At 51.4% G+C, this 12,078-nt stretch overlaps 1 protein-coding gene across 1 annotated transcript in view; it reads right to left on the bottom strand.

The window, feature by feature from the left end:
• EIF4EBP1 (eukaryotic translation initiation factor 4E binding protein 1) overlaps positions 1-12,078 on the bottom strand; it is a 21,362-nt gene continuing 9,284 nt past the window's right edge. Inside the window, exons 2-3 of the mRNA XM_079726732.1 lie at positions 2,636-2,815; positions 1-432 (exon numbers count right to left, since the gene is read on the bottom strand). Coding sequence (XP_079582858.1) covers positions 401-432; positions 2,636-2,815 — 212 coding nt within the window. The 3' untranslated portion in view covers positions 1-400. The remainder of the gene's footprint in view (positions 433-2,635; positions 2,816-12,078) is intronic.

Genomic DNA, 12,078 nt, shown 5'->3' on the forward strand with positions numbered 1-12,078 from the left:
TCTTGGCCCTAGGGCGAAGGTGGCTTTTATTTCCTTTCTTGGGAAGGGAGGGGAGGGGAGCTTTCCCACACACCAACCTAAGGAAGGAGGAGGGGGCTGGGAGAGCCGGAGGACTCCTCCGTGTCCACTCGCTGGCCCTGGGCTGCAGGGTGTGCCTGAGGTCACTGCCCTCGGGGTGACAGCTCCTGCAGGGCTGGAGGCGCACGGAGGTATCTGCTGGTGTCCACGAAGGGGTCGGGGAGCAGGTGCCCTGAGTGAGGGAGCAGCGGGCGGGGCTGGAAGGCTCCACACCCGAAGCCTGCCCCGGATGGTAACTTTCATAAGGCCTGGCTGGTGTGACTCTTCTCCCGAGACGGGCCTCTGGGGCCCAGCGGCATTGCTCACTCCGACGGCTGGCCCTTTAAATGTCCATCTCAAATTGTGACTCTTCACCTGGGGAGACAAGAGACAGAGGGCCAGGGGAGCCATGGGCATGTGGTAGCGCGGACATTCTAGAGGCCAAGAAGAGGCGTGGTTTCCCATTCTGCTGTTCCCACAAGGAGAGCAGGGCCAGGTTTGTGCTTCCAAGGAGAATGGAGGGAGGGCAGCACCAGGAATACCTGGAAACACCCGTCCAGCTGTGCTCCCTCCCCCAGTCCCAAATGAAGCACAGAGATCACGTCTCCCCACAGGAGAGGTGACAGCCCTGAATTTTGTATAATTTGTATTATCTTTAATAAGAGTGAGTGGCTCCTTGTGATTTGAAATAAATACAACTTCCCAAATATTGCTTAAACATAAGTCCTTTCTGAGCACATGTCCCAACTTCTGGTTTAGAAAGTGGTACCCTAACCTACTAGGCATACATCCGATTCCCCACAGAATAGCCTGACCCTGTGATACAGAAGTTATTTGGGTAATTCAGCCACTCACTGCCCTTGTCCAACTCTTACCAGTAAAATTTTCAAGTAATTCATGCTGCGGCAGCTTGTTTTTTCCTTTTTTAAAAATAATTAATTAATTAATTGATTAATTTGGCTGTGCGTGGTCTTAGTTGCGGCCCTCGGGATCTTCGTTGCCGTGTGAGGGATCTTTGGGCTGTGGCTTGCGGGATCTAGTTCCCTGACCAGGGACTGAACCTGGGCCCCCTGCATTGGGAGCGTGGAGTCTTAACCACTGGATCGCCAGGGAATTCCCTTGTTTTCCTTTTTAAAGGAACTGCCTCCTTCACGATCTCCTGGCCAACGCTGCTCCAAGGTTCCACAGGGCAGGATGCCTGCTGTGACCCCCAGAGGGGAACAACTACCCTCGTCTACCCACAAATATGTGGGTCCAAGGGCAGGAGCCTTGGCTTCTCATAGCCAGTTAAGCAAAATGGAAAATCATGTCCCCCTCCTCCACTACACCCCATCCCAACAACCATGCAGACCACCAGGCTGTTATTGTGGGGTCAGAGCTATTGGCCTGGGGCACTGCTGGGCTAACCCGCATTTGTTATGGGCCAGAGCAGTTCTAGAAACTGGGAGGGAAGAGGGTGTGCAAGTGCGGGCGATGGACAGCCTTCAGGTAGTGGTGACACAACCATTTCAGGTGTTGACAACCTCCATCCTCAACTACCAGTCTTCGGTTTAAGCAGGGTGGGGGGGGACCGACCACGTGACTCTATCCCTCCTCCTCTCCATCCTGTAACAAAGGGCAGGGAACTGTGCTGCCTGGGGCCGTCCTTCCTACTGCGCTCTCTGTGCCCCGAGTCCACCTCCCTTCCCTCCAAGGCTCTCCACGTCTGAAGGCAAGGCAACTGGGGCCCGTCTTGGGAGGTGGGGTTCCCGAGTTAATAATGAACCACATCCTGCAGGCGATGTGTTCTCTGCTGCTGTCGGCAGAGCCAGCCCAGCCTGAGGTCCCAGCTGCTTCCTGTCTGGGCTTGGTGTACCGCCTCTGGGTGAAGGGTCAGCTGCCTCCAGGCTGACTCAGCCTGTCTGCGAGTGCTTATGCTGCGTCCTCCACGTAGCGGGAGCGCTCAGATGCTCCGGCCAGCCAGTCCCGATGCCACAAAGAGGGCATTCACACACCTCTGCCGGGGTGGCTGCTCTGATCGCTTGGCAGGGGGTGTGGGGAACGGATACCAGGAAGGACCCAGCTACCCCATGTGGTACCTGCAGAAACAACTGGTGGCACTGTTTCTACCGTCTCCAGAATCCGCTATGGAGACCCTAACAGAAGGCATCCCGGATGCCTTTCCGATCCCACAGACATGTAATTTCCTAGAGGGCAAGGATGCGGTGGCTTTGATAAGTCACCTCCTGACCACAAATATCGTGGGTGGGTTCTGAGTATCACAGACACACGGAAACGCTTCAGGGACAATTACACAAAGGTTATTAAGGTGCTTATCAAAGTGGCTGCGTGATCCCCTGGCAAGCTTCCCACTATTTATTATCTGAGGCCAAATCACCTTTCCTCCGGTTCCTGGGCCCCTTTCCCTGGGAAAGCTGGTTCCGATGAAAGTTCTACACTCCGGGCCCTACCCGCACCCTCTGGACTCTGGGCAGTTTCACGCAGGAGCATCATTCCCCTCCCTGGAACTCCCCCTGAGCAGATGGGACCACACGCGTTCCCTTCCCCAGGGAGAGCCTGGCCGAGCCCGGCCACTCACCGCCCGCCGGCTTGTCCTGTGGGCTGCTGCTCAGGTGGTCCTGGCTGGCTTCTGTAGGGAACTCATCACCCGCAGGGCTAGTGACCCCGGGAATGGTGGGCAGGTCCCGTGGGGGCGTTTTGGTCACAGGTGAGTTCCGACACTCCATTAGGAACTTCCGGTCGTAGATGATCCTGGTACCTGGCAGGGGGCGGGGCCATTGATAAAGCCATGGTGGACCCCCCGCTCCGCCCCCCACCCCCAGCCTGCTGTTTTCCCCCATGTCTTTGAGGTGTGGCTGCAGCGCAGGTGGCAGGTTTTCCTGCAAAAGTCCAGATGGAGGAGGGAGGCTTACTCATGCCTGGCTGCAGCCCAGGACCCTGCTGCTACCAAACTGCCCCGGCTCCCCGTCCCGCGGGCGATCCTGTGGCCACCTGACCGCATCCTTCCTCCCCTGTGCTTGCTGCTCAAAGCCCACCAACTCACTCCCTGACCCTGTGCTCGGTGTCGCCACTCATGACAATCACATCCGACAGCGGAGAAAGTGCGTTTTTTATGCATTTTTCAATTCTGTCCTTACAGCACCCTTGTGGGATATCCAGAATCTTTAATTCCATTTTACAGAGGGGCAAAGAGAAAAATCACGTGATCCCCCCAACCAGTAAAAAATGAGAACGCTTCCTGTCTGGACTCAAGCCCTCCCGCCCCACGCGCTCTTTACTCAGCCCATCTCCCCTGAGACACCCCCGCCCCCTTTACCTATCCGCTCCGATGCGTCTCTGCACTTCAGGGCTTCTACACAGGAGAGAGGGTGACTCTCCTTTCTCAAGTGTCACCCTAGGGTGAGGAACCATGTCTTATGATTCAGTATCCTTAAAGCACCCAGGACTCCTCCTATGAGGGCAGCTGCCTGGGAGACTCCTTAAAAAGGGAGTGTTGGGCTTCCCTGGTGGTGCAGTGGTTGAGAGTCCGCCTGCCGATGAAGGGGACACGGGTTCGTACCCCGGTCCGGGAAGATCCCACATGCCGCGGAGCGGCTGGGTCCGTGAGCCATGGCCACTGAGCCTGCGCGTCCGGAGCCTGTGCTCCACAACGGGAGAGGCCACAACAGTGAGAGGCCCGCGTATCGCAAAAAAAAAAAAAAAAAAAAAAAAGGGAGTGTTTTCTCAAACAGAGGACCCAGGAGCCTGGTGGGAGGCCAGCTGATTCCTCAAACAAGAGTGAAGACCGAGAAGGTTACTCCCGTTGGGCCCCTGTTTAATCCTGATTATCTCGGAAGCACCAGCGTGGTCCTAGTAACATAACACCTCCCGAACATTTGCTGACGGCTCCCTCCTCAACAAGGAGCAGGCCCCAGGCTCCTAGCCATCACCAGGCAGAGGAATCTAGCCAGAATTTAAAACTGTCTTCTTGTCATTATGTTTCTTTTTATAGCTACCTTCTATTTACGGCAAGTGAGTCTGGTTTTTCCATATACAGTTGTGATATCAAGCTTCCTTTTAAAAAATACAATAGGATATAATTGAATATGGTAATAGTACATGTTATATATTACATGATATATGTAATAATAAAAACTAAACTTAGAAGTGGCGCAGTGGTTGGGAGTCCACCTGCCGATGCAGGGGACGCGGGTTCGTGCCCCGGTCCGGGAAGATCCCACATGCTGCGGAGCGGCTGGGCCCGTGAGCCATGGCTGCTGATCCTGTGCGTCCAGAGCCTGTGCTCCGCAACGGGAGAGGAGGACACAGCAGTGAGAGGCCCGTGTACCACAAAAAAAAAAAAAAAAAAAAAAAGAGAAGGTGATATAAAGAGAAATATTAAATATATGTACAAGTAGAATGCAAAGTATGATAAAGACTGCAGATGAGGGACTTCCCTGGTGGTGGAGTGGTTAAGAATCCGCCTGCCAATGCAGGGGACATGGGTTTGAGCCCTGGTCCGGAGAGATCCCACATGCCGTGGAGCAGCTAAGCCTGTGAGCCTCAACTACTGAGCCGGCACTCTAGAACCCACGAGCCACAACTACTGGGCCCATGTGCCACAACTACTGAAGCCCATGCACTAAGAGCCCGTGCTCCGCAACAAGAGAAGCCACCGAGATGAGAAGCCCGCGCACTGCAATGAAGAGTAGCCCCCACTCGCTACAACTAGAGAAAAGCCCGCGTGCAGCAACGAAGACCCAACACAGCCTAAATAAATAAATAAATAAATAAATAAAAAGACTGCAGATGAGGGAGGGGGATAAGTTAGGAGCTTGGGATTAACATATACATACTATTATATATAAAATAGATAACCGACAAGGGCCTACTGTACAGCACAGGGAACTATATTCAATATCTCGTAATAACCTGTAATGGAAGAGAATCTGAAAAAGAATAGATTTATGTATAGATGTATCGTATAACTGAATCACTGGGCTGTACACTTGAAACTAACACAACATTGTAAATCAACTATATTCCAATGAAAAAATAAATAAATAAAGACTGCAGATGGACGGTGAATGGCCCCAGTTTAGAAACCAGGATGCAAGGACCTCAGGAATGCCCTTCCTTATCAATAGCCCTGAAATACGTCCCTCACTTAATGGCTCTGCTGAGTGACATTCCAACAGCTGAGATTCATTTCTCGATGTTGAGCACTGCGTCTCTGTTAAGCCTTTGGAGCCAGGAGAGGGACCGGTGTGCATCTGAGGTCTGATGTGAGTTAATAAGACTGGGCTCCAGTGCTGAGGATGACCCGGGCTGCTGGAGAGCAGAGGACGGTGAGAGATACCCGAGGTGAACTTTGCCTCCTTGCTGAGTTGGCCCAGTCAGACGCGGGCCCGTCTAGGCGGCCGCCCAGTTTGCTCTCCTCTTCTGAGAGGCTGACAGCCCTGCTCTTCGTCACCAGCAGGACAAAAGTTCAGAGCTCGCGTTTCCCAGGGGGAGGCGTGGACAGCAAAGCCCACAGAACGGGGCTGTACGTTAGGCTCTGCTATCAACCAGCCGGGTGGCCCTGTGCACCTCACCCTCTGTGCCTGTCCCCGGCCCCCCGCCGTTCGGGCCTCACCTGTACCATGAAGGGCTGTGTGCCTATGAGCCCAGTGGGCTACAAATGGAGAACAACGGAGCCCTCTCCTTGAAGGAGGACGTCCTGGCTTCAGAGATGGGACCATTTTTTTCTGTTTCTTAGTTCTCATGGCCTGGCACTTTACTGCACGGCATGTGGAACTTCCCTGACCAGGGATCGAACCCGCGCCCCCTGCAGTGGAAGGGTGGAATCTTAACCACTGGACCACCAGGGAAGTCCATCATTTCTTTCTTTACTTTTATTGAAGTATAGTTGATTTACAATAGTGTGTTAGTTTCTGGTGTACAGCAAAGTGATTCAGTTACATATATATACACACACACACACACATATACATACATACATATATATATATATTCTTTTCATATTCTTTTGCATTATGGTTTATCACAGGATATTGAATACAGTTCCTTGTGCTATACAGTAGGATCTTTTTAATCTATTTTATATATAAGAGTTTATATCTGCTAATCCCAAACTCCTTAATACCACCTTGGCTTTTTTTGTTGGTTTGTTCGCCACAGAGTAGGGAACTGACCCCACTGGAGTTGAACCCAAGAGCTGGAGATTCAATCGTCTCAAAAAAGAACTTGGAGGGCTCCCCTGGTGGCACAGTGGTTAAGAATCCGCCTGCCAATGCAGGGGACACGGGTTTGAGCCCTGGTCCGGGAAGGTCCCACATGCCATGGAACAGCTAAGCCCGTATGCCACAACTACTGAGCCTGAGCTCTAGAGCCCGCGAGCCACAACTACTGAGCCTATGTGCCACAACTACTGAACCCTGCAGGCTTAGGGCCCATGCTCCGCAACAAGAGAAGCGACGACAATGAGAAGCCTGCGCATCACAACGAAGAGTAGCCCCCGCTTGCCGCAACTAGAGAAAGCCCGCGCGCAGCAACCAAGGCCCCACGCAGCCAAAAATAAATAGATAAAATAAATCAATTAAAAAAAAAAAAAAAAAAGAACTTGGAGGTCAGCAGCTTCTGGGAAGGTTCTTTTTTTTTTGGTGGGGGGAGGTTCTTTAAAGGTCACTAACCCTCAGCAATTTTTTAAACAAGTGTGGTAAAACAGAAATAACATAAAACTTACCATCTGAACTAATTTTAAAACGTACAGTTGAGTAGTGTAAGTACATCCGCATGGTTTTACAACCCATCTCCGGGACTGTTTTCATCCTGCCAAACTGAAACTCTATCCAGGAAACAACTCCCCCTCCCCCAGCCCCTGGCAACCACCACTCCACTTTCTGTCTCTCTGAGCTGGACCGCTCTAGATGCCTCATGTAAGTGGAATCATACAGTATTTGTCTTTTTGCAACTGGCTCATTTCACTTAGCATAAGGTCCTCAAGGTTCATCTACATGGTTGGACCCCATGTGGGAATTTCCTTCCATTTAAGGCTGAATAACATTCAATTGTATGGCTATACCAATTTTGTTTGTCCACAGACATTCAGGTGGCATCTACCTTTTGGTTATTGTGAATAATGCTACTAGGAACATGGGTGTGCAAATATCTTGAGACCCTCCTTTCGATTCTTCAGGGTACATACTCAGAAGTAGCCCCCAGCATTTGAAAAGTCAGGAATTACGCTTAAAAGAGAAAAAGAAATGAACAATGTGCCCTTTATCCTATGGCTAGTGCACTTACTTAAAAATAAAAATCCTCATTTCAGTTAATAAAATCCATAATCTAAATGCCAGCAGAGGTGGCACCCAAGACAGCCACCATCGGAATAATTCAGCCAGGGAGGGAGGCTGTAGGATGGTAAACAGGGCGTTCAGAAAGTCAGCTGACGAGGCATGGAGCCTGTCAGGGGAGGCGGGGAGGAGACCACAAAGCCACCGCTGACTAATTTGGGGCTGGTGAAGGACAGGAGCTGGAGATGAAGCTGCTCTGGCTTTTTAACCCTTTCTTCTTCCAACCCTTCATGGGATCCACCATCACACAGCTTCAGTGAACAGTGATCTTCTGGAAATTCCCTAAGCCTCCCACAGAGGACGCAAACTTTACAAAACACACACAGTCCCAGACTGTCAAAAATAGGAACGCTTAGCTGACAAGGCTGCTGCTGTCTCCTGGAACTGGGGACGTGGCCTGCATACGGGGACAGGAAGTGGGAACCAGCAGGGGATGCCACGGTCCCTGCGAGGCTGAGCGAGGTGCTGGTCAAGTGTGATCCTCTGGCGCATGTGGGTGTCACACCAGCTGGTCCCCACGTAACACTCTTCAGCTGAGGGCCTACTTCCTCTCCGTATAAGGGAAAATGACCCACCTCCACTAGGTTTCTATAAACAAAAGCTTTTGAGGGGGCTTCCCTGGTGGCGCAGTGGTTGAGAGTCTGCCTGCCGATGCAGGGGACACGGGTTCATGCCCCGGTCCGGGAGGATCCCACATGCGGCGGAGCAGCTGGGCCCATGAGCCATGACCGCTGAGCCTGCGCGTCCGGAGCCTGTGCTCCGCAACGGGAGAGGCCACAGCAGTGAGAGGCCCGCGTACCGCAAAAAAAAAAAAAAAAAAAAAAAAAGCTTTTGAGGATCTAGGCAGCTTCCAGCTGGTAGAGCCAAGACAGTGTTCCCTGCTGCTTCTCTCACAAGTCGTTCAAAACACCAAGAACAAGTAGAAGCACATGCTCCCACCTGGATGCAAAAGGGGTTCCAAATGTTCTCCAAATCACGATATATGAAGACAGAAAGTGAATGGAGGAGTGGTTCTAACAGAGAGAGGGAAAGGGTGACAACTTAATGCACGAAGGTGGCAGTGGAGGTTACAACAGGAAGCAAGTGGGGTCAGAACCCAGGAAGGTTCAGGAATTAGAGGTATCAAGGAAAATGGGGATGGGGGCTGAGAACAGGCAGAGGTGCCACACGTTCCTCACCCAGGAGGAGGAGAGGCAGGAAAAATAAGTAAAGCTGACCTCCTGAACGGTGGCCTCAAACCCCCAGCCCTGCCCTGCTTCAGAATCAAGAGTAAAGATAAAGATCTGTAGAAACGGATTTTGGGAGGGGCGTATCCCAAATGCAAAAAACCAACTAGCCACTAGATTGAGTCCACCAGTCTCCACAACTCACAAGGGGCTTCTGGTCAGCTCTTAAGCACCTCACTCTTAAATATAAACAGTCAAATGTCTCCATGCATTTCTGAAAAAAAGCTCACAACATTTAATGAGAGATTCAAATAAACCAACAGGGACTTCCCTGGTGGTGCAGTGGTTAAGAATCCACCTGCCAATGCAGGGGACATGGGTTCAAGCCCTGGTCCGGGAAGATCCCACACGCTGAGGAGCAACTAAGCCCACGTGCCACAACTACTAAGCCTGCACTCTGGAGCCCACAAGCTACAACTACTGAGCCTGCACTCTAGAGCCCAGGAGCTACAACTACTGGGCCTGTGCTCTAGAGCCTGTGAGCCACAACTATGGAGCCCACACGCCGCCACTACTGAAGTCCGTGTGCTCTAGGGCCCATGCTCCACTACGAGAGAAGCCACTGCAATGAGAAGCCTGTGCACCTCAACGAAGAGTAGCCCCTGCTCACCGCAACTAGAGAAAGGCTGTACGCAGCATCAAAGACCCATCGCAGCCAAACATAAAACAACAAATCAAAACCAACAGGAGGAAACAGATAATAAAGGGAGCAGAAGACAGAAAGATAACCAGTTAGAGATGGTACCCAAATCCTGGATAATAGGAAGCCAAGAAAGAGAGAAAAGAAAAATTGATCAAAAGAATTCACTTAAATAGAGAAAAAGAAAAGAGACTTGTCCTAATTGAGAGATGAGTCTTTTTTTTTTAAATCAGTTTACTGTTTTCATTTTTTTAATTTTTATTTATTTATTTTTTGGCTGCATTGGGTCTTCGTTGCTGTGTGTGGGCTTTCTCTAGTTGCAGTGAGTGGTGGCTGCTCTTCATTGAGGTGTGCGGGCTTCTCACTGCAGTGGCTTCTTCTGTTGCAGAGCGCAGACTCTAGGCGCACCAGCTTCAGTAGTTGTGGCATGCGGGCTCTACAGCACAGGCTCAGTAGTTGTGGCTTACGGGCTTAGTTGCTCTGCGGCATGTGGGATTTTCCTGGACCAGGGCTCGAACCCGTGTCCCATGCCTTGGCAGACAATTCTGAATCACTGCACCACCAGGGAAGTCCCTGTCTACTTTTTTTTAAATACATTTATTTATTTATTTGTTTATCTATCTATCTACTTATTTTTGGCTACGTTGAGTCTTCGTTGCTGTACGCAGGCTTTCTCTAGCTGCAGCGAGCGGGGGCTACTCTTCCTTGCAGTGTGCAGGTTTCTCATTGTGGTGGCTTCTTGTTACGGAACACGGGCTCAGTTGCTCCGCAGCATGTGGGATCTTCCAGGACCAGGGCTTGAACCTGTGCCCCCTGCATTGGCAGGCAGGTTCTTAACCACTGAGCCACCAGGGAAGTCCTATAACTTTATATATATACAACTTTGATTTTTTTAAAAAACTAAGGGACAGGTTAAATACGTTATGGATCAGACCTACAATGCAATGCTGTGTAGGTACTATTTGGAATAAGAAAAGGGTACACTGTCCACAGTATTTCATGAAAAAGTCACAGAACTGTATTTTGTGTTTGGTTATCTCTGGGGCTGAGATAAGGATTAAGGCAAAGAAAACATCTTTTACACTGAACTTTTTTTTTTTAATACAAAACTCTAATAAGGATATAGGGATATTAAGCAAACAAATAAATAAGGATATAAGGTCAGAATCTCCTTTCCTAGTAAGTCAAGTTAAAACTGCCGTGGCTGGGCTTCCCTGGTGGCCCAGTGGTTGGGAGTCCGCCTGCCGATGCAGGGGACACAGGTTCGTGCCCCGGTCTGGGAAGATCCCACATGCCGCGGAGGGGCTGGGCCCGTGAGCCATGGCTGCTGAGCCTACGCGTCCGGAGCCTGTGCTCTGCAACGGGAGAGGCCACAATAGTGAGAGGCCCGCGTACCGCAAAAAAAAAAAACACAAAAAACTGCCGTGGCTGGAACAAGATAGCCTCCCCACCCCATGAAAGCCCAGGGGGCTCTCTGCTGGGCTGGGGAAGGAGTGGTAAGCTCACCCCTCCAGCACCTCCAGGCCATGTGTACCAGCCCCGTCCACGCTAGACTTTAACTCCAGAACTGTATTCAAGGATCAGGAGAAGTGTTAACACTCACCCACAAAATTGCCAGTCTTTGCGCAATTCCATGCCTTGAGAATAGGTGTGCTGGGTCGGTTGTGTATTCACTCACTGAACCCCTTTGTTTGTTTGTTTTTTGGCCGCACCATGGGGCTTGCGGAGATCTTAGTTCCCCGACCAGGGATCAAACCTGTGCCCCCTGCAGTGGAAGCGCTGAGTCCTAACCACTGGACTGCCAGGGAAGTCCTTCACTGAACCCCTTTGGACCACAGTTGGCCAGGTGTGAGGGATGTAAGGGACCGTTAGATATAGGAACAGCTCCCTGATCTCAGACACACACTTAGTCGGAGGAGAAAGACCTGGAAACAAACGATTACTGTCCAGTGTGTGGAGTCTAAAAATGGAGGCAGAGGTGGGGATCACAGAGGGACAGGGAGAGATCTACCCCGTGTGTACCACTGGCGACAGAGAATCCAAGCCCCTGACCGTAAACCCCTGAGCCAGAGAAGCATCCAAATCACCCCAATTCTGCACTGCCCCAAACTGGGGGGTGGTCCATGGGTGGGAATCCAGAACCTGCCACCCTGCGGGGCTGCGGGGAGAAGAGAGGTGGACCACCCCCCCATCACGCTTCCAACCATTTGTGTAGCTGGGATCCTGTTGGGTGCTGGGGGAGAGTTCAAGGTTGGGTCTCGAACTACATATAGAGAATAACTGAGCCTGCCTTCTAACTGGAAGCCCATTCAAATGCATCGCCGTAAGTCCAGCGGGCTGCCAGCGTTCCCAGCTATGGAGAGAAAGGGTGGGAACAACACTGGAGTGGGGGGTGGTGGGAGAGAGTACAGTGCTGCCCTTCCTACAGCCTAGTGGTCAGAGACCCAGCTCTCCCACTGGCTGGCTCTGCCCACTCTGGCCGTTACTGCTCCATGTCTCTGTGCCTCGATTTCTTCCTCTGTAGAATGGGGATGGTGGTGATGACGACAGTGCAACGTCACAGGGTCACTGCGTGGGGCAGCACAGTGGCTGACACGAAGTAAGCCCTAAACAAACAAACCCTAGCTATTACCATGGCCAGTGTGGCTTCAGGTGACATACTTTACCCTTTATTCAGTCCCATCCACACCAGGGATCAGTTGTATGGGGGCCAAAACAAAGAAACAAACAAAAAACTGGGACAGATCAGAGGGAAGGCAAGCAACCCTGCGAAGAGACTTGTGGGGAAAGGGCAGGGGTGGAGGTGGGGGAGGGTAAGGGC

This window comes from Hyperoodon ampullatus, assembly GCF_949752795.1.
Source record: "Hyperoodon ampullatus genome assembly, chromosome: 20".
Classification (NCBI taxonomy): domain Eukaryota; kingdom Metazoa; phylum Chordata; class Mammalia; order Artiodactyla; family Ziphiidae; genus Hyperoodon; species Hyperoodon ampullatus.